We start from the raw sequence: 23,725 nt of genomic DNA, 5'->3' as shown, positions 1-23,725 counted from the left end.
CAAGTGATTTTCTACATTCAGCATAAAGAACAAATAAATAAGCACATACTTACAGATCAGCCATGTTAAATGTTTGCCTGGAGGGACAATGATGCAGCTTATACTAATTGAGGTGGAGTGTGCTTATGGTATTTTTGTTCCTCATTATTTTGCATTTCTTCTCCAATGAGCTGATAATAGAGTGCAAAAGATTTTAAACAGTATTCAATTTTCAATTCGTCCTGCGTTGTATACTAACACTTCATGTCTGTCTTGTGAAGCAAAGCAGCTGAGTAAGGTTTTGTAAAATAAACGCAAGCCAAAAGTAATGTTAAGTAATACATTGTGACAATGATACAGAAAACACATGTTCTAACTGCTATGGTGTCTGTCAAGGACACACGGCTGTGTACCATGTGAGTCACAGCCTATTACAAAACACTTCAGTGTTTACGTATACCTGCGTCTTACTATTCTATTCAGTGGACACTTAATAATGGATGGAGCAGTGCTCAGGACTGTGTTTGCTTTGCTCGTTGGAGTTTGCCTGTATCTGCTGCCACTAGACTCATTGGACTGTGAATGTTTTTCTTCTCATGACTTGCCTGCCTTAGCCTATGATACACCCACCAATTTCCAGGTTTATGATGGCCATTTATTTCATGTGTTTGTACCAATTTTTATGTAACAAAAGATGTGCCACAAAGGAATTATCCAAAAATGGGATGCAAATTGATAAATGTCATGTACAACTACATAAAAACAAATAATTACAATTTCAGAAAAATTGTATGATTTATACAAGAGAAAGAGCACCACAAATTGAGCAAGTCAATAACACATTGGTCCACCTCTGGTCCTTTTGCAAGCAGTTTTTCGACTTGGCAATGATTCACAGGGTTGTTGGATGTCCTCCTGAGACATGTTATTCCAAATTCTGTTCAATTGTAAGTTAGATTGTCAAAATCCCAAGATGGTTGGAGGGCTCTGCCCATAATGTTCCAAACATTCTCAACTGGGGAGAGATCTGTCAAACTTGATGACGATGTTTGGTCTGTGGGGCGAACAACTACACTGTCATCAGCACCCATAAAAAGTACAAATTTCTACACAGTCCAATTTAGCCACTGTCACAGATGATGATTATGATGCTTAAATGATGAGGACAACACAACACACAGTTCTTGGGGCAGAGAAAATCCCCAACCCGGCAGGGAATTGAACGCAGAACCCCGTGATCCAGAGGCAGCAATGCTTGCCACTAGATCACGAGCTGCGTACATCCGTCAATCTTGCTGGCCAAGACAGGGTTTGGCAAGCACGAAGACAAGCAGTAGAAATTTTCATCAAGTGCAGGAGGGCAGTATCTTACTGAAATGTAGGCCCAGGACAGCTTGTGATGACACCCAACAGAAATGGCCATAGTATGTACCGCTGTGCTGAAAGGGTGTTGTGGATGACAATCAAAAGGGTCTTGCTATAGATGAAATGGCTCCCAAGACCATCTGTTCTGGTCGTCAGGCCACAAGGCAGTCGACACTGCAGTCCGAGGCACCTCCAGACACGTCTTTGGCATGGAATATCACGGATTGAGGTAGAATCCTCTTCACTGATGAGTCCCACTTTGAACTCAGCCCTGATGACCCAGCAAAGATGTGTCTGTAGATGCCCTGGGCAGCGGTAGGCTACCAGCCTGATTGTCATCCGCCATATGGCTCAACAATCAGGAGTGAGGGTCTGGGTTATCATTCCATTTCACCCCTTTTGTTGTCATCCACAGCAACCTTACAGCACAGCGGTACACTGGCGATATTCTAGGCCATGTTTTGTTGCCCTTCATGGAAAGCAATCCTGGGCCTACACTTCGGCACAATAATGCCCACCTGCACATGGTGAGAGTTTCTAATGCTTGTCTTTGTGCTTGCCAAATCCTACCTTAGCAAGCAAGGTTTGTGTGTCTCACCCAATGTGAATGTTTGGAACGTTATGGGGGGTGACCTCCAAATATCACATGATTCTGACAATCTAACAGGCCAACTGGACAGAATTTGTCACAATATCCCTCAGGTCATCCACAACTCTAAGAATCAGTGCCCAGTAGATTAACTATCTACATAAGGGCCAGAAGTGGACCAACATATAATTGACTTGCTCAATTAGTGAAGCTCTTTCTCTTTAACAGATCACTCAATTTGTCTAAAACTGCAACCATTTGTTTTTCTGTACATGTACATCACATCTCCCAATTTCCGTACCATTCAGATAATTCCTTCGTAATGTATTTTATATTATTTATTTACTTTTTTAAAGAGAGTGTACACACAAATGTTGTGTTACATGTACTAAATAATATGTAAGTTAGTACACCGTAATGACACAACATACACAATTAAATGTAAATGGATAGATAATATATCTACTCACTAAGCGGTGGTAGGGGAACACACACACACACACACACACACACACACACACACACACACACACACCAAATAGTATTTAACATTTACAAACTTTCGCAGCAATGGAGCCAGTGGCTCCTTCTGGCAAAAGAGTTAAAGGGGAGGGAAGAGGGGTGAAGGAATAGAACTGGATAGGTTTAGGAAAAGCGGTACAGTCCAGAAAAGACACCCATCCTTCTCATCCTGCCCAGTAAGTCTTCTCTGACCCAGGGTTATGGGTGACTTTTCTGGACTGTACCGCTTTTCCTAAACCTATCCAGTTCTATTCCTTCACCCCTCTTCCCTCCCCTTTAACTCTTCTGCCAGAAGAAGGAGCCACTGGCTCTGTTGCTTCCGAAAGTTTGTGAATGTTAAATCCTGTTATGTGTGTGTGTGTGTGTGTGTGTGTGTGTGTGTGTTCCCATTCCACCACTTGGTGAGTAGATTTTTTTATCTATGCATTTACATTGTATTATCAATAATTGATTATTTCTGTTGTTATATTAACATCCACAATTAGTGTTTCCCACAGTACAGGCCACTTTAGAATACGGCTTTTTGGTAAAGTACATTAAAACCTTTTCACACATTTCTCTGATTAGTGTATAGTCACAGGTTATAAACAATGGTGCACACTGTGGTTCCAAGAGAAGATCACAATCGTCAGCAACTTGATATTGTATCAATATAAGGATAAACTTTCCCTATCCAATGCTCTAACTGAATCTCCATTTTCATATTGCATCCATTCACATATTCCTTGATATTTGATCAAGTTGCTCTTCAGCAAAAGTGACATTTGCATTTTCAAGGAACTGTTGGCTAAATGAACCTGTGGTTAACTTTGTTTGCCTGGCAGCAGGTACGAGACAAAATATACTGTGATGTCATCCATGCGAATTTCACCCTTTCAACTTACATACTCACACTCGTTTTTGATATGGTTTTGTTTACAGGTAGGTTCATATTGACACAACATAGCTTTACATTAACACAACAGATGTTTACCTGTAGGAACTGCCGTCTAGGAAGACACTTATCCAGAGCTAAAAACTTTGTTATCTTTTCTTCATTTTCCTCAGCGACCTGAAGAGAAAATTAACTATATAAGCAATACTGCACAGCTGAAGAATTGTTATAGTATACAGAAATTTAATTTGATCAGCTACAACAAGAACTACTCAAAGAGTCCCGCCAGTTCAATCATCTACAAGTGTACTTACCATAAGGCTTATTACTGATGGTGCCTTCAACAAAGGCTCTATGGATATACATACAGTTATTCTCATAATTCCACTCATCTCAGGAAGTTCAGAAGTGAGACTGTGTTGATTACCTCCTGTGACTCCACCCGGTCCACCTCAGCTGCGCCAAAATGGTGCAGTTTCAACAGGAATATCTTATTTCGCATCACGAAAAAGTCACAGGTTGCAAGAAAGCGAAAATACAGGGCAGGAAATAATGTATTTTGAAATTTCAAGAATAAGATAGGTAGATGGGTAGGTACATGGTTACAGTTGAGAGCCTGGTTACAAGAAAAATAATCAAACCTAAAAGAAGTTATCACTATTTTCCAGCCCTTGGTGTTTCAAATCACGGAAAATTACATTTAATCTTTCAAGGGGAAAAATCCGTGTTTCTGACCAATCCAGCTTTGAAGTCACTTAAGACTCTCAGAACTTTTGTGTAGCTCATCATTAGTAGTAAATTTCAATTGGTACTGTAAGATACAGTCCTGTTTAAGAGTAAAAATGCATAAAACATGTTAAGTCCATTTATGATGGGAACTAAGAATATTCAGGCAACAAAAACTGTGATGCTGTCCCTTTTACATTCACTGTTCTCTTCCACACACAAGTCATATAGCAACAATAGCCTTTTTGAATATCTTATGGCGTTTCACTTAGACATTCATACAAGACCTGTCCTTCCACATGTTTTAGGTAACACATATACAAACTCTACAAATAATGAGAGATTTCTCCGCTTGCCTATTCTGTTTCTGATTGCAACACTACGGTAACTACAGGACCATATACAGTCTCTCGATTCCCACTAGACTAGTAGCAAAGTCTCCACCTTAACTAAGTCAAGAAACTACCTTATTTACCCGCTTATTAGACAAGGTTTCTTCCCAAATTCATCATTCAAAAAGTACAAGGTTGTGTTACAGTCACAGATAAAGTTGAGGCTGCTGAGATAAACATTTTATGTTGTATATTGGCATGATGAAAAGGTCATCATGCATTCATGGAAGCAGAGATCATGTGCAGAAAAGATAGTGATTTTAGAAGTGTGGCATCAGATTGGCAGCATCCACCGAGGGCAGTGATGAGTGGGCACAAAATTGTGTCATGCTGCCAATTGTGGGAATGCATTTGGCATACCTCGCTTTTTATGAACACCTATGATGTTTAAACTGAAGTTTGTCAGGATACAAATGTAGTCAGAATTGAACCGATTATACAAATGGATTCAGCAATAGTATCTATTTCTGCAAAGAGACTTGTTAATTCTAGTATAAATAGGACAGTACAGGATACCTAAAACATACTACAACAAATGAAACATAGTTCAACAATGGTGCTTGACAGCACTATTGATTTTACAGTTTAGCTACAAAAGACGAAGCACCCTGTTAGCACAAAACACTAGCGAGCCAAGAGAATTAACATATTGTATTTTTCAGTTTGACTATGTCTACATCTACATATATACATACTCTGCAGCCCACCATATGATGCATGGCACAGGGTACCTTGCATCACGGCTAGGCGTATCCTTTCCTGTTCCATGTGCACATGGAGCAAGGGAAAAGTGATTGTTTATATGCCTCCACATAATCCCTAATTTCTCTTACCCTATCTTCACAGTACTTCACGAAATGTATATCGGCAGCAGTAGAACCATTCTGCAATCTGCTGTAAATGTGGGTTCTCTAAGAGAAACAGATGGAAGAATACAATTCATACATAATTTATGGGTACGAGGTTCGAAATTTAGGACACGGAGCTGCCAATTCTGGCCGCAACAACAGTTCTGACCTGGGTGGGCATCGAGTTGAATTCACTTCGGATGACAGATGTGGGTATGTTACACCATACTGGTTCAACTCTATGTCAAAGATTGGCAGATGTAATGACTGCCAAATGGTGGCATAACTCTTTCTCAGCCGTGATCAGATATTTTCAATGTGTTAGACATCAAGAGACTGCTGACTGGGGCAGCAGTCGAACGCACTCTGTTTTGACATTAGTCAATACTGTTTGAACAGTAAACTGCAGTAATTGGCAATGAAGGCACATCACAGATGTGACTTTGTTGAGAAACCTTAATCTACGAGTTTGTGATTCACAGTTGGTTCACACAGGTGGTACAACGATAATTTTAATTTCATGGTGATTCATGATGCCAAGGTCATAAGACACGTTGCAGCAAGAAAAAAAAATAGTGTAACAGTTTAAATGGGGTATCAGACAGCCTCCTGTACATGCCAGACTTTCAGGGGACCTAATCAGGGAAGCCCTTATGAAGTGGAGCAGCAAGTTGTTCAATAAATGCAAGATAAATGTAGTGAAGGCTTCCCAGTCATTCAAAAAATAATCCGAATGAATGTGCTGGAGATAAAGAAACTTTCCCAATTTCATGCAGCACGGAATTAAAATCAAGTAAGGACTGGTGTGTGACTATCATGAAGATGGTAGGGGCTTATGTTACAATAAAAAACACCACTAGCATAGTTACTTCCCATGGTGTTTGACGAAAAACTACTTGTGTATCAGCATCATATAATCAATCTGAGAAAAACAACCGTTTACAATAGACAGTGTTCTCTTTTTTGTCAGATATTGATATACTTCATGTCAATAAAACAGTTTGTAATTTTGAATAATCAGATTATGTTAAACACAAAAATAAAATTTCATTAATAAAATACAGAACTGCTTCCCCAGTAAATTTCTGTTGTTGTAACATCCTGTATTTTATTTTGTCATAATATGAATCAGGAAGTCTAGTGCTGACAATATAAACATCAGTATGCCATTGTGTTAATGGTGTGCAAGAACTGATCACTGACTTCACTGTGTGACAAGCAACAAAAGGAAATCAAAAACACCACCAAAAACTCCACATGATGTTACAGGTTTTTTGATCAGAAAATTTTATTAGGCTATTTGTATTAATCCTACATAAAAATGGCATCAAAAGTTAACAAAACCGAATATTCCATTTCTGCAGTCTAATAGAGGGTGAAGGGCTTAACTGAACAGAAAATTCCTTCCAGAAGAAATGGGTGGAGGGTATGGGTGGAAATGGGAACTGCAGTACACCATAAAAAAGGGAACTTTGAAAAAGCCAGAAGAGCAGTTGAAAATAATAACAAAGAAATTGATTGTGAAGCTTGGCCTTCTGTAATAAAATGAAAAACGGACATCAACTACTCCATTTTCAAATGTAACATCTCAGTATTTGCCTTAAACTTCTCATGAATGTAAAGTACATGTATTAATCACTGAACCACTTTGCTGGGTAAATGACATGAAAACTTTAGTAAGAAAGCAAAGGGAAGTAAAAGGAATGAATATGAAAGAAAACCGAAAACAAGGGAGGTTGGGATTACTGTGTCCCATTCCAAGTATATCCTAAATGATTTAAGGGACCCTTTAACAATTTATATCAGGACACAAGACTTAATTAAACTTAGTTCTTTCTAAACACTGTATGAAGAAAGCAGGAGAGTTGGATTTGACAAAAGTGGCAAACTGTGACAAAGAGATCATTATTGCTTAAACAAAATACAAATGAGTTAAATGAACACACACAACTCAGGCCTGATTACATACATACATTAATCCTTGTTCCATAGATCATGAATATGACATTTCGTAATGATGTGGAACGTGTCACTGTAACATAAGTTTTCTTTACATAAAATAATTAACTGATTGATTATTTTTTTACAGTTATTACTTCACATCTAAGTTTTTACCTGAAACATAGTGTAAATACTTATATAAAACAGTATCTACACTCAGTGTACCAAAATACCATACTTGAGGCATAATGCTGTGGTGGGTCCCATCCAAGGAAGAGAAAAGACTATGTTATGAGGAAATGGTCTAATTTGAGTATGTTTCTTCAAGGAAACTGATTTATCTCACCAGCCAAAAGTGGACTGACAGAACTGTGAGCTTTGTTTGAACAACTTACACTCACTGTTTCCTTTTACAATCATTTATCTTTCTCCGACACATTACGGCCACCTACACCTAAAGCTACCTACATTCTCCGCAAGCCGCTGTATGTCTGTGCTGCAGACCATACCCTGTACCATGAACAGGAATTTCCTTTCCCATTCCATTCACAAATACAGAGAGAAAAAAATGTCTGTCTAGATGCCTCCACATGAGCCCTGATCTCTCTGATCTTATCTTTGTAGTCCTTATGTGACTAATCTTATCTTCATAGTCATTATGTGACATATTCATTGGCAGCACTAGAATCGTACTGCAGCCTGCTTCAAATGCTGGTTCTCTAAATTCTCTCAATACTGCTCCTCCAAAAGAACTTCATCGTCTCTCCAGTGATTCCCACTGAATTTCCTGAAACACCTCCATACTACCTCCGTGTTGTTCAAACCCAACTGTGACAAATCTAACAGCCTGCTTCTGAGTTACTTGGATGTCTTCCTTTAATCTGCTGTAGTGTGGATCCCAAGCACTCTAACAATACTCAACAATGGGCTGCACTGGTGTCCTATATGAGGTCTTCTTTACAGATGAACCACACTTTCCTAAAATTCTTACAGTAAAATAAAGTCAACCATTCACTTTCCCTACAACAATCCTTACACACTCATTCCATTTCACATACCTTGCAGTGTTATGCCTAGATATTTAACTGACATGACTGTGTCAAGCAGCACACTACTATGCTGTATTCAAACGTAACAATATTGTTTTTCCTACTCCCCTGCATTAACTTACATTTTTCTACATTTAGAGCTTATTGACATTCATAACACCAACTAGAAAGTCTGTCTAAGTCATCTTGTATCCTCTTGCAGTCACTCAATGATGACACTTTCCATACACTACACCATCATCAGCAAACAACCACAGACTTCTGCTTCCACTGACAGCCATATCAAGAACAGCAGTTCTACAACACTTACCTGGGGGCCTCTTGATGATACCCTACTAGCCACAGAGGACAACTTACTGGGTTCTGTTATTTGGGAAGCCTTCGTGTGCCTCTCATATCTGGGAACCTATTCTGTAAGACTGTACCTTTGATAGTACATTGTAGTGTAGCACCATGTCGAATACTGTATAGAAATCTGGGAATGTGGACTCTGCCTGTTGCCTTCCATTTACAGTTTGCAGGACATCATGTGAGAAACAGACAAACTGAGTTTCGCATGAGCAATGGTTTCTAAAATCATGCTGACTGTCTATAGAAACTTTTCCATCTCAAGAAAAAACTGAGAATTTGTTCACATATTCTTCAGCGAACTGCTGTTAAAGATATTGGTCCATCATTTTGCGCGTCGTTTCTTTTACCCTTCTTGTATACAGAAGCCATCAGCATGGCACCCCGTCCCCTTCTACTACTGTAATAATAGACTCTTGAATGCTACCCACAGTGTTTCCAAGGCATCTGACCACTTCCTCTGACTCCAACAGTTTCAACCACACAGATTCCATGTCAATCATTTTATATATTTTGATCCGTTTGAAATTCCTTTGGTTTTAATAGAGAAAGGAGGTAATACAGAGGTATTGACACAATCTCCTATTCCAAAAATTACTCTTAATTTTTTTATGAATCTGCTGGAAATTTACTTCCTGGGAAAAGTGTTGAAAAAGCAACAGAGAACTATACAGAGAATTTCAGTTTTTCACACTGTAAGTTCTAATTAATCCCTAAATGTAAGGAAAAGAACCAATATGCTTTGGTAAGTCTAACATAATAGTAACTCTCCAAGAAGCAGCACAGTTTTTAGTGCATCTCCTTGAAACTCTGACAGTCATAAGTTTCACTTAACATCATTCGCATTTAATGTTAAGAACCCTGCTCCTATATGTATCCTGCTTTCTATATATATATCCAATGCTTTGGGCTGGGGCATGTATACAAAGGAAGGAAGATTAGAGTTTAATGTCTCATTGACAATGCGATGATCAGAGTAAGAGCACAACCTCAGATGAGGCTAGGATGAAGACTGAAATCAGCACTGTGTTACCCTAAGGAATTGTCCTGGCATTTGCCTTAATTAGTTTAGTGAATCTAGCCCCTAACTCTATAGCATCCATGGAATTAATGTAATTGGAATATCTGTGGCACTAACAAAAATGGACAAACCAAAAAAAATATGACAGATAAAAACAAATCTGTGTTCTAAATATTTGACTCTGGGTGCTTACCAAAGAATGAAAATTGCACAGTTAAAATGTGAGATTCATAAATCCTCAAAAGTCTTTCACTTACTGTGTTGTGGGGATAGATAGCAGCAAATTTCACATGCATGTGTGCAGCAAACCAAAATTTCGGCTTTAGATGACGTAATAACTCCTCACATGGTTTGCTTCCAAGTGTATTTGACTCTATCTCACTGCTGTAATTCAGAAAGAAGAAAATGATGACAATTAGTGCCTGTAACAAGCAGAGATGAAAAGACAATGTAAGAAGAGAAAAAAGGGATAAAATACACACATCAAAAAAAGTTTTGCAGCACCACGGTTCCCAGAATTCCCTAAGACAAATGTTGACTGTGGATATTTACCACAGACACAGTCCCTTTAACCGTTCAGAGATGTCACTAAACCTGCTCAAAGATGTAAACAACCACGCATGAGCAGCACCTATTAGACAGAGGGGGTGCGACAGCCGATCAGTTCCAGTCATTCCACCAGGAAGAAAGTACATGGCCCATGTTATCTGTAGTTCAACCATGCCTAGACGGTCAATCCTGTGGTTTGATCCCATCCGCATTGTTACTTTGTGTCAAGAAGGGCTCTCAACCAGGGAAATGTCCAGGAATCTCGGAGTGAACCAAAGCAATGTTGTTCGGACATGGAGCAGATACAGACAGACAGGAACCGTTGATGACATGCCTCACTCAGGCAGGCCAAGGGCTACTACTGCAGTGGATGACAACTACGTACAGATTACGGCTAGGAGGAACCCTGACAGCAATGCCGACATGTTGAATAATGCTTTTGTGCAGTCACGGGACGTCACGTTACAACTCTAACTGTGCGCAGTAGGCTGCATGATGCGCAACTTCACTCCCAATGTTCATGGCGAGGTCCATCTCTGCAACAACGACACCATGCAGTTCGGTACAGATGGGCCCAACAAAATGCCGAATGAACTGTTCAAATTTGGCATCACGTTCCCTTCATTGATGAGTGTGACATATGCCTTCAACCAGGTAATTGTTGGAGGCATGTTTGGAGGCAACCCCTTCAGGCTGAAGGTCTCGCACACATTGTCCAGTGAGTGCAGCAAGGTGGAGGTTCCCTGCCGTTTTGAAGTGGCATTATGTGGGACCGACGTACACCACTACTGGTCATGTAAGGAGCCGTAACGGTTGTACGATACATGAATGCAATCCTCTGACTGATAGTGCAACCATATCAGCAGCATATTGGTGAGGCATTCATCTTCATGGCCGACAATTCGCACCCCCATTGTGCACATCTTGTGAATGACTTCCTTTAGGATAACGATATAGCTCGACTAGAGTGGCCAGCATGTTTTCAGACATGAACCCTAGCAAACATGCCTGGGATAGATTGCAAAGGGCTGTTTATAGACGACGTGACCCACTAACCATTCTGAGGGATCTACGCCGAACTGCCGTTGAGAAGAGGGACAATCTGGACCAACAGTGCCTTGATGAACTTGTGGATAGCATGCAACGACGAAAACGGGTATGTATCTATGCGAGACGACTTGCTACTGGGTATTATAGGTATCAGTGTGTACAGCAATCTGGACCACCACCTCTGAAGGTCTCACTGTATGGTGGTACAACATGCAGTGTGTAGTTTTCGTGAGCAATAAAAAGGGCAGAAATGATGTTTATGTTGATCTCTATTCCAATTTTCTGCACAGGTTCCGGAACTCTCTAAAACGACGTAATGCAAAACTCCTTTTGATATGTGTAGATCACACAGAAGCCATTTTAAAAAACACCTATCTAATTAGGTAGGAAAAGAAATGTGCAGAAACAAAACTGTGGTCAGCATCATACAGAGATATGGGGAATAGTTACAATGTTGGTGAACTGTCACTTGATGATAAAATTTAAATAAACTGCTCTTAAGAAGAGTGGTCTGAAATGTTAACAACAGTGCTATAGTTGAGGAGACTTATAATGATGAAAACAAGGACATATATGGGATAAAGAGAAAGAAGAAAGGGTAAATTGGGAAGACTTGATCTATAATACATGACCAAGTTGAAGACAAAATATAAAAAGTTCCCTTTCAATGGTGCTATTGTCAAATTAATTGTGTAGCATCATTTTATGCACATAAATAACAATTTTCTCTTATGAGACTCAAAAACTGAGAATTGGTTGCGGAATGTTGGATATTTCAAATAGCATCTCTTTATGTGTTTCATGGCATTAAAATCTGCATATGTATTACACAATTTTATTATTTTGAGTGTGTATCTCCTCTACATTATGGAGTTAGTGTTTCCCCAATGTGTATTCTGTCAAATGTGTATGACTGAAAGAGTTATCACTTATTGGCAAATTATAAAAATGTGGCACTTTCCATTGGTAATATGGAAGCACAAATTATGGCAAATAGCACAAAGCAATCTCCTAATCATACTTATGATTACAAGCACAATCACTTTAGTTTAAATCTTGTAAGATAGTGATAAAATGGTCATATGTTGAAAATTGTCAATTAAAACGAAAGAGGAGAAGAACACTAAAAAAGATTTATAGAAATATGTGGATACCTGATCACTTAAAAATAAATGAGCCAGCCACAATTATAACACATTGAAAATGTTGTCCTAAGATTTTAGGGAACCAGTTGGACATTTCACATAATCTTAAAAGATGCACCCCATTCATGTCATTGTCAGTTAAAATAGAGGGAAACTCAGCAAATGTGCTGCTGCCCTTTTGTCTGAATATAAAATACAGAGATACAATCTACTAAAATGTGGCAGCACCATGAACTGCAAGCCACAAACTGCCATAAATTGGAGGCCTCTCACTGGAGCTAGAACCCTTGCATCAGGAGGTGTATCCTATGTGAAGACAAGTAAGGAGGACCTCACAGACCTCATCCAGAATGTGTGACTGGAAGATGACACACCACAGCTGCATCATGAGCATTACTACACACAACTTATTGTCTATAACTCCCAGCCACACTGCTTCCCATCAAACCATGACTCAGCACGGTAACAGCAAGGCAATAGCATGCAGGGGGTTGGCACGATGAATTTATCAGATGACTCTAACATGCCTCCTTGGCTGCTACCCATAATATCCATATGCCCTGGCATCCAGCACAGACACCTATTGCCCCTGGCTTTATAAGTGGAGAAGGGTGTCCTAAGAGTACTTTATTGCTGGGTACAAGTGTTGTAGTGAGTGAAGGGCACTCAGGGAGTCTGAATAGAAGAGAAATTTAGCATTTGCTGCTCCAGTGCCTGCAAGATCATGTATAATTCTGCATCGAAGACACTGAAGTTTTAAGGTAGTCAGATCTTCAGGACATCATCAGGATAAACAACTGAGCAGGCAAGAGAGATGTTTAGACCTATCCATAAATACAACCACATAGCTGTGTTGCTTGCTTAAAATGTCATAAAATAAAGTATTTAAAACAGATGCACCAGTGCAGCCTCTCCTGTACTGCATTAATTCTAAAATTACTCTGGGCCTCTGCAGTAACCAGGGTGGCTGTCGGTTAAAACCCAGGATTGGAGGAGAGACATTCCATACCTGGACAAGGAACAGGATGGTAACAACAACAATACGCCAAGAATAGGTCGCTACCAACCACATAGAACAGGTGTTGAATATCAGATAGGTGCAATGAGGGAAAAAAAAACTTTCTAGATAGTATTTAGATACAGCACTCAGTCCTCCATCAGATGTAGGATGGACGGACGGAAGAATTTGAAGCCAGGGTCAGCACCTCACATTTTGCCTAAGTTGCCAACCTATTTAACAACTCACCTGAAAGCTCGCAAATCTTCAAACAGAACGGGGAGGGGGGAGTAGTCCTATTATAAACCAAAATTTCAGTGATTTGTACACCGGTTGCAGTACCTAGTAAGTGCTACATGTATTGTCAAAGGCATGACTTATTTTCTCTGCTTCTGAAGATTATTAAAGAAAGCTCTGCAAGGGATATAAATGCTCATATGGTGTCAGCACGCATGTCATAAATACTATCAGAGAAGTATTTAAAAATAATCTAGATGAAAATAAACATTTAGGAATTGTAATTTTTGATGAAGTAAGGAAAGACATTCAGTTTGATTCTCGCTCAAAGTGGATGGTTTTGTAGACTTGGGTGATTTAACTCCAGAGAGTGAGAGAGAGAAGGAACATTTTGGTGAACCATGCATTGGTACTCAAGTTTATTCTACTCCTTTATAAGTGGATCCAGCTGGTTGCTGTTTATGCATGGAGAAATGCAATTTTTGGTGATATCCCAGCTAAAATATTGATACGGCTAATCATACAGCCGCAACAAGCTGGAGCGAGCATCATAAGCTTCACAAGTGTTGTAAGTCAATCAAACAGAAAGGCTGCAATTAATCTAGGAATTACTGGCAAACCAGGAAATGTTAAATGTAGTATTTAAAATCCAGTTCATCGGGACAGAAAACTTTGGACCCTTTCGGACTACATACACACATTTAAATGTATGAGAAATTATTTTCACGAGAAAAGTAGGTTGCTGTACAAAAACCAAGAAACAGATTGTAATTTCTATAGACATGTGTATGCTTTGGACTTGTCCCATAAATTTGTAGGCACTGCAGCTTGTCCAAAATTGACTTATAGAGCTTATGTCTTTCCAAAGAATGAATGTGAAGCTGGCTATTCAGTTATTCAATTACTCAACTGCAAATGCAATTAAAAATTTCCAGAAAACTAATCCCATGAATTTTAGCGGTGGTAAAAACACGGAACTATTCATGAGAAATGTGATTAACATACCAGATGTGCTCAACTCTAGAATACCAAACAATTCACTCTACAAAGATTCCTGTTCACACAAAATATTAGTTGACTTTTAAGAAACTATTTGCTTAGTAAACAACACTTTTCCTGAAACAGAACAATGGAATCTCTCAGAGACACATTAAAGAATATACCAGAATTTTCTCAGTATTTTTGCTCCAAAGATTTTAAGTACGTAATGACAGGAAAATTCAACAAAGACCCTCTGGAACATCATTTCCGAATTATGAGGCCTGTAAGTTGTGACGACCAAAAATCAGCTGTAGATTTTCTAAAATAACATATGTTACAGAGCATGTATGTCCCTGTTAGGACATCTATATCTAAATCCGCAAATTATAAACAAAGTTCAGTGCCACCTCTTACGTCATTTGTTAATCTGATTTGTGTATGTGCTAAAGAGAGGGAGGTACGGAAGAAACACATTAACTTTTCCGCTGAAGACAAAATTAAGGAGAAAATTGTGGTAGCAGACTGAGAGAATGATCTTTCTATTCCATCTAAAGGCAACATCCCATAGCAGGTTAGATTGTTAAAAAGCTTAGTAAACAGAGCAGCTGTGTGAACTGTCCTCAAACCCTTGTGTTTGAAAGGCTGTCTAACACAATAGCTACAACCTTCACTCCCATAAAAGACTTTGGCTTGATAAATGGCCTTTCTTATTTAACCTACTTGTTCGAAAGAATTTTCAACATTCTTTTACAGCTTGAAGTAGTTTGTGAACAGAAACTGCCTTCCATTTCAAATCTGTGAGGTGACATATTTCATGAGTGTTTATACAGCACTGACATAACTGTTTTAGGAACAGGTGATTTAGGATGACGTGTGAAACAAACTTGATCTTACCAGTAAATTAATTTTTGATTTCATGAGGTGTTGCTTTTTCTTTCGCATGAAAGAAATCTGCAAAGAGCTTTTGGCAGCAAAGTCTGCGAAGTCATCATGCAAGCTTTCCAAAGTTTCTGACAACTAACAGCTACAAATCATATGGGTGAGTTTATATTATCTTTATTTCCTATGTTTTAATCTGTACTATTGATTGGTATGTGCCTCTATAGATGAATTTTTGCATGCTAAGCTGTATTTCAATCTTCGACAGTAAATTTTATTTGCTCAACATACGTGACTCGATGTTTCGTAATTGCCTTTAAGGTCATCATAGTTTTATACTTTCAACGAAGATGGCATAGTTCACTTATCTTGTATTAATCTTGTCAAATACAGCATTTTAAAACTGTGTAAGATCTGACTAGTACATACATTGAAATGTTCTTCGCCCAGTGCTAAGTGTCAGTAGAGCCACCTAGCGGCAGGCAAGCCGAAACCTATCGAGTGCCTACACTTCTTCTAGACATTATTGTACTGTCAACAGACAAAGATATCTGTATGCTACCTTCCTCACTTCCAATGTGTGGTACTACACATATAACCTCCTGACAGAAAGTACAGGCCTTACAACTTACTAGTGAACCCAACAAAGCTTCACAATCGTGAAATATGAATGGCAATTAGATATAAATCCTAATCTGGTTATGCCAGGGAACTCTGGATGGAAATTTCAGCTCCTCATTGCAACTTTGCCCACTTTGAAAGTGTGGAATGTGAACTGTAATAAATCATGTAGAATACGAATGAAACAGACATATTTTTATAGTCCCCACACAGTATGATTACTAAACTTCAGAATACTTTTTCATTTTCTGGGTACTGTGTCATAAGTGTATGAAATACTTTTCAGTACTACCGGTACAGGAAATGGCAAAATAGAACTGGCGATGTGGAAAACACTATGATCTAATATCATTTCCAATTTATTTGAATGTCCGACCAAGAGCCTTCTTTACTGTTACTGGAAACAAAACTCTGAGTTTCTTACACTGAATGGGTAAATTAGCTGGGATCACTGGTAAACGGAATATGAGAGAGATTTCTCCAGCTGCTGGATCTGTGAGGATAGTAGCTTCAATGACATTATTTTGCATAGTTTTAATCTGTGAATGGGTAGCATTACAAAGTTTTGGACGATTCAAATTGCTTAGTAGTATACTAATCATAAACCAATAAGCCATAAATAACCACTTCCTAGTATACAGATTTTCTGATAAATTGACTGCAAGGTAGAAAGTGAAACAGCACATTTGCACAGCACAGCATTTTATTTCTCATGGTCAATTTTAAAAGAAAGGCTGCACATTGGTGTTTGACAAACCAATAGTCTATGACTGTCCAAATGTTTATTCAAGAATCATGTAAAAATCAGAAGTAATTTGGTCAAGAAATTTGAGATTTTTGTTAGTAACATTTCCCCTTGATATATCAGAATAGAATAGTTTTCTCAACTGAATTTTCCTTTGATACAAGAAACATATTTAAACTGTATATGATAAGTAAAATTTGATTTTTTTCTGTGAATGAATAGCCAGTTATAATTCAGTTTTTCTTCATCACTGTAGGGCTTGGTCCCATTTTTTACAGTTTTTAATTTCGTATTGCAAGAAGTTGGCACATGCTGATGCATTACCGCAATCTTTGTGTACCCTGAAGTGCTTTAGCTAATTTAACAATTTTTCTATAACTTCCTAAAGTTGATGTGCCTATTTCAGCAACAGAATTTTTGCAATTAAAGCACCAAAGATCAACATAATTTAAATTCGCTATGTCGGATGATATAACCAAAACTGTAAATCTCTCAGCTCATCTTTCAACAACTCAGTAGCAAAAACCTATCATTATCTGGCAACTGTCAGCACAGAAGACTCCACTGCATCTTACCTGTCAGCCCCAGTCATAAACCTCCAAGATTTTTTCTTCATATGAGATGAAATACTACAAGAGACCCTTAAATTATCTATACATTTCTTCTCTTATGGGTGGAATAGGCTTTTAATTGTGAATGAAAAGAAAGCATTCACAAAGATGTAAAGTATTTATTACATCAAAAGATTATCTTCCACTTGCAGTATCATGAATGCTCTAAAACATCTGCAAGTGTCATGCTTTCATTGACAAAAGCCATTTTTCTAGTTTTCATCTTCTTAATAATAATGGTCAATAATTTTGGTGACTTTTAAGCACAGCAAAATACATTCCCTCCCCCCCTCTCCCCTGACTGTCCTAGTTAAATAGCTGAAGTATAGAACATAATATATATAATACTACATTTTACTTTCTGGAGAAGAAAATACACCTCTCACTCCTTACAAATGTATCAGGTTCTGAAAGCGTGTTAACCATCTTACCTAAAAAATGGCTTACGTTTAAGGAGTTCCTTTGTGTCACCATGTTGGTAAATACCCCTTGGCCAATCATGTGACAAAAATATATCTATCGGTTCCTGCAACTGTAACAAACAACATGAGCAACACATAAGAAAATACGAAAAACTATTAGCAAATGTACACTCATAACTAACCAAAAATAAATGAATGCGATGTGTAAAGTAATTAGGACAAACAAAATATATGCAGCTATAAGTGCACCACGTGTTATCTAACATGCAAGGGGCGATCAGTAAGTAACGCAACACCTTTTTTCAGAAAGCAGGATGGTTTTATTCAGGATTCGAATACGTCACATTATTCACCATTCTTTTGGCTACCAAACCCTATTTTTCAACATAATCTCTATTCAATGTGATGGCATTACACTACCTTACTGGGAGGGCCTGTGTACCTGCATGGTACAACTCTACTGGTTGATGTCGGAGCCAACGTCTTGCTGCATCAGTAACCTCCCCATTAACCATATGCTGCTTCCCATGGACTGCATCCTTCATTGAGCCAAACAAATGGAGGCCCTTTACGGTCTTCAGTTAGATGACAAGGAACCAAAAGGGCACATGCCTTTGAATATCAACAGGTGAATGAGTGTGTCCGCACTACCAACAGGGGCATTCAGTTGAGCAACAAGGTGTTTGATTGTGATAAATCAATCACCTCAAATGAGTACTCTCATGTTCCAACATTGCAGGAGTCACAGCTGGCTGGCATGCGGGTGATCAGTCACATTGGTCGACCTTATTGCGATGATGACCTACACCTTGCCCAATGCCTCATCATGATTTTGTTCACTGCCAGGTGTCTGTACACATTCTGCAAGTGCCTATGAATATCTGAGAAGTTCTGGTTTTCCACCAAAAGAAACTCAATTTCAACTCTCTGCTTGGAACAAATCACCATTACAGGTGGCGCTCTGACGCTATGTATATCGCCGACACATATTGAAACTTTATTAAACTAATTTTCTGAGATAAAATGAGTTGCACTACTTATTGAATACCCCTTGTGTTAACTGAAGTTGGAGCTCTTCTGTCACTTTTGCTCCCTCATACTGAGGGAAGTCCATCCCTGAAATAGTGAATGTGAGAAAAGTAAAATACAGCATTACATAAGATAAAAGGAATGCACAAATTGATGATTTTACAAACCATAAATAAGTAGGCAGTTTGATAAATAGTATATGAAAATGGGACTACAATATACTCGTGGCAGTAATTCTGACAAACACTGACAAACAACTAAGAACTAAACAACTAAACAGCTGCAACAACGAGGCATAATTTTCACTGCACCATTAAAATTATATTTGCATTATAAGGTGCACACTTATGAAGTGCGTATATAAAATAATGGGACTGACACTGTCACTGAGTAAGTACACGTGCGCCAAAGATAAATGACCAATAGCTGTGAAGTGTGAAGCATGAAGGCTTCTCAGTTGAATGAGGCATCTCTGGTGTCTGTAGACAAATCAGTGTTGCTGTGGCCTTCAGGTGTGTATAGCTGTTGTTTTTGTTTTGCTGGAAAAATGGCAAGTGTAGCAATAGAGCAACGAATTGTTGAACATTGAAGATTACTCACACCTGAGATATCCTCCAACATTAACTTAAGTCTTTCAGCATGTATGACTTAATTAGCTTGCGAGAGAGAGAGAGAGAGAGAGAGAGAGAGAGAGAGAGAGTAAAAACATATTAAAAACAAAGATTCCAAGACTTAACAAGCGGGAAAGCGCCGGTAAATAGGCACAAAGAATAAAATACACAAACACACACACAGAATTCCAAGCTTTCGCAACCGGCGGCTGCTTCGTCAGGAAAGAGGGAAGGACGAAGCAGCAGCCGGTTGCGAAAGCTTGAAATTCTGTGTGTGTGTTTTATTCTTTGTGCCTATTTACCGGCGCTTTCCCGCTTGGTAAATCTTGGAATCTTTGTTTTTAATATATTTTTCCCATGTGGAAGTTTCTTTCTATTTTATATATATATAACAAAGATTATGTAACTTACCGAACGACAGCGTTGGTGTGCTGATAGACACACAAATGAACACAAACACACACACAAAATTCAAGCTTTCGCAACCAACGGCTGCTTCATCAGGAAAGAGGGAAGGAGAGGGAAAGACGAAAGGATGTGGGTTTTAAGGGAGAGGATAAGGAGTCATCCCAGTCCCGGGAGCGGAAAGACTTACCTTAGGGGGAAAAAGGACAGGTATACACTTGCGCGCACACACTTATCCATCCGCACATATACAGACACAAGCAGACATTTGTAAAGGCAAAGAGTTTTGGCAGAAATGTCAGTCGAGGCGGAAGTACAGAGGCAAAGATGTTGTTGAAAGACTGGAGAAGTATGAGCGGCGACAACTTGAAATTAGCGGAGGTTGAGGCCTGTCGGATAATGAGAAGAGAGGATATATTGAAGGGCAAGTTCCCATCTCCAGAGTTCTGACAGGTTGGTGTTAGTGGGAAGTATCGAGATGACCCGGACGGTGTTGCTGTGCCAAGATTTACTGGCCGTGCACCAAGGCATGTTTAGCCAGAGGGTGATACTCATTACCAACAAACACAGTCTGCCTGTGTCCATTCATGAGAATGGACAGTTTGTTGCTGGTCATTCCCACATAGAAACTTCACAGTGTAGGCAGGTCAGTTGGTAAATCATGTGGGTGCTTTCACATGTGGCTCTGCCTTTGATCGTGTATACCTTCCGGGTGCCTCTCAATCCTTCTTAAAAAAATCCTTAATCCTACTCCCAACATCACCACTGCTGAAGCCCAAGCTATCCGTGATCTGAAGGCTGACCAATTCATCGTCATTCTTCCGGCAGGCAAGGGTTCCACAACCGTGGTACTTGATCGTCTGGAGTATGTGGCTGAGGGACTGCGCCAGCTTTCAGACTACACCACATACAAAGTTTGCCAAGGTAATCCCACTCCTGATGTCCAGGCAGAGCTTCAAGGAATCCTCAGAACCTTAGGCCCCCTACAAAACCTTTCAACTGACTCCATCAACCTCCTGACCCCACCGACACCCCGCACCCCTACCTTCTACCTTCTTCCTAAAATTCACAAACCCAATCATCCCGGCCGCCCCATTGTAGCTGGTTACCAAGCCCCCACGGAACGTATCCCTGCCTATGTAGATCAATACCTTCAACCCATTACATGCAGTCTCCCATCCTTCATCAAGGACACCAACCACTTTCTCGAATGCCTGGAATCCTTACCCAATCTAAAACCCCGGAAACCATCCCTGTAACCATTGATGCCACTTCCTTATACACAAATATTCCGCACGTCCAGAGCCTCGCTGCAATGGAGCACCTCCTTTCACGCCCATCACCTGCTACCCTATCTAAAACCTCTTTCCTCACTACCAGCCAGCTTCATCCTGACCCACAACTTCTTCACTTTTGAAGGCCAGACATACAAACAATTAAAGGGAATGGCCATGGGTACAAGGATGGCCCCCTCGTACGCCATCCTATTCATGGGTCACTTAGAGGAAGCCTTCTTGGTTACGCAGGCCTGTCAACCGAAAGTTTGGTACAGATTTATTGATGACATCTCCAACCTCAACTCCTTTGGTTCCATCAGATTCACCTGGTCCTACTCCAAATCCCATGTCACTTTCCTTGACGTTGACCTCCATCTGTCCAATGGCCAGCTTCACATGTCCGTCCACATCAAACCCACCAACAAGCAACAGTACCTCCATTATGACAGCTGCCACCCATTCCACAACAAACGGTCCCTTCCCTACGGCTTAGGTCTTCGTGGCAAACGAATCTGCTCCAGTCCGGAACCCCTGAACCATTACACCAACAACCTAAAAACAGCTTTCGCACCCCGTAACTACCCTCCCGACCTGGGACAGAAGCAAATAACCAGAGCCACTTCGTCATCCCCTCAAACCCAGAACCTCCCACAGAAGAACCACAGAAGTGCCCCACTTGTGAAAAGATACTTTCCGGGACTGGATCAGACTCTGAATGTGGATCTCCAGCAGGGATACGCCTTCCTCAAATCCTGCCCGGAAATGGATCCACCCTTCATGAAATCCTCCCCACTCCACCAAGAGTGTCTTTCCGCCGTCCACCTAATCTTCGTAACCTCTTAGTTCATCCCTATGAAATCCCCAAACCACCTCCCCCCCCCCCCCCCCTCTGGCTCCTACCCTTGTAACCGCCCCCGGTGTAAAACCTGTCCCATGCACCCTCTCACCACCAACTACTCCAGTCCTGTAACCCAGAAGGTGTACACGACCTAAGGCAGACCCACATGTGAAAGCACCCATGTGATTTATTAACTGACCTGCCTACACTGTGACGCTTTCTATGTGGGAATGACCAGCAACAAACTGTCCATTCGCATGAATGGACACAGGCAGACAGTGTTTGTTGGTAATGAGGATCACCCTGTGGCTAAACATGCCTTGGTGCACGGCCAGCACATCTTGGCACAGTGACACACCGTCCGGGTTATCTGGATACTTCCCACCAACACCAACCTATCCGAACTCCGGAGATGGGAACTTGCACTTCAGTATATCCTCTCTTCTCGATATCCGCCAGGCCTCAACCTCCGCTAATTTCAAGTTGACGCTTATACCTCACCTGTCTTTCAACAACTTCTTTGCCTCTGTACTTCCGCCTCGACTGACATCTCTACCCGAACTCTTTGCCTTTACAAATGTCTGCTTGTGTCTGTGTATGTGCGGATGGATATGTGTGTGTGTGCGAGTGTACACCTGTCCTTTCTTCCCCCTAAGGTAAGTCTTTCCGCTCCCGGGACTGGAATGACTCCTTACCCTCTCCCTTAAAACCCACATCCTTTCGTCTTTCCCTCTCCTTCCCTCTTTCCTGATGAAGCAACGGTTTGTTGCGAAAGCTTGAATTTTGTGTGTATTGACCTGCCAGCGCTTTTGATTGGTAAGTCACATCATCTTTGTTTTTAGATATATTTTTCCCACGTGGAATGTTTCCCTCTATTATATATAGTCTTCACTGCAGCATTTACATCTGCAATAGAAGAAATCCTAATGTCATAATGACTATCACTTATTACAGTGTCACCGTTTTTCCCTGTGGTGGTCACTGTGCTTATGGGATTGAAGACACTAAACATCTAGGGACACCAATCTCTTATTCATCTTCCAGGATGGAATATGTGACGCACACCACCTGTTGGTGTTTCAAGTAAATCTAATATGTTAATGTGAGAACGTTTTCTAAATACTTGTGGAGCCTGTATCTGAGGCAGAATGTGGTTATCAACCTGGCATTTATACCTAGTAAGATGTAGGAAACCACCTAAAAACCACATACAGGCTGCCGGCTCACCAGCCCTTGTTGTTAATCCCCAAGATAAATCCAAGGTAGGTCACGCTCACCTCCCCATGTCCCGGAATAAGTGGGTTAACACACTCGGCTGTCAGGGCAGATTGTACATGAAACTTTCTCAACAGTGATGACACTGCTGTCCATGTGTAGGAAATACTGCACTGGATATTCCAGCTGTAGCTTTTCCCACAATTAAACATGAAGTCGTCATTATTACATCTGCTATGTCATCAATTTCCTTAATCTGTTTTAATGAATACAATTTTTTGAATCCAGTTGAAGATGGTGGACTTTTAACCTCTGTGCATGCCCTGGGACTATAACGCAAAGCATCTGAAATTGACAATTTAAAGGTGGATGGTTTTTTTCCAGCTGCCATGAATTTTAATGCCTTAATGGCTTACCTGCAATAAGTTTTGAAGGCCTGGATAAATGCCCAAACCCAAG

At 40.0% G+C, this 23,725-nt stretch overlaps 1 protein-coding gene across 2 annotated transcripts in view; it reads right to left on the bottom strand.

Annotated features, from left to right (window-relative positions):
* Window positions 1-23,725, bottom strand: part of LOC126354494 (lariat debranching enzyme-like) — an 83,560-nt gene that overhangs the window by 18,203 nt on the left and 41,632 nt on the right. For both annotated transcript variants that reach the window (XM_050004223.1, XM_050004221.1), the window contains exons 4-6: window positions 17,901-18,001; window positions 9,912-10,038; window positions 3,429-3,506 (exon numbers count right to left, since the gene is read on the bottom strand). In XM_050004223.1, coding sequence (XP_049860180.1) covers window positions 3,429-3,506; window positions 9,912-10,038; window positions 17,901-18,001 — 306 coding nt within the window. The remainder of the gene's footprint in view (window positions 1-3,428; window positions 3,507-9,911; window positions 10,039-17,900; window positions 18,002-23,725) is intronic.

The sequence above is a fragment of the Schistocerca gregaria genome, chromosome 3 (assembly GCF_023897955.1).
Source record: "Schistocerca gregaria isolate iqSchGreg1 chromosome 3, iqSchGreg1.2, whole genome shotgun sequence".
In the NCBI taxonomy this organism is placed as follows: domain Eukaryota; kingdom Metazoa; phylum Arthropoda; class Insecta; order Orthoptera; family Acrididae; genus Schistocerca; species Schistocerca gregaria.
The sequence above is the reverse complement of the archived record's forward strand: the minus strand, read 5'-3'. Positions and strand labels throughout refer to the sequence as shown.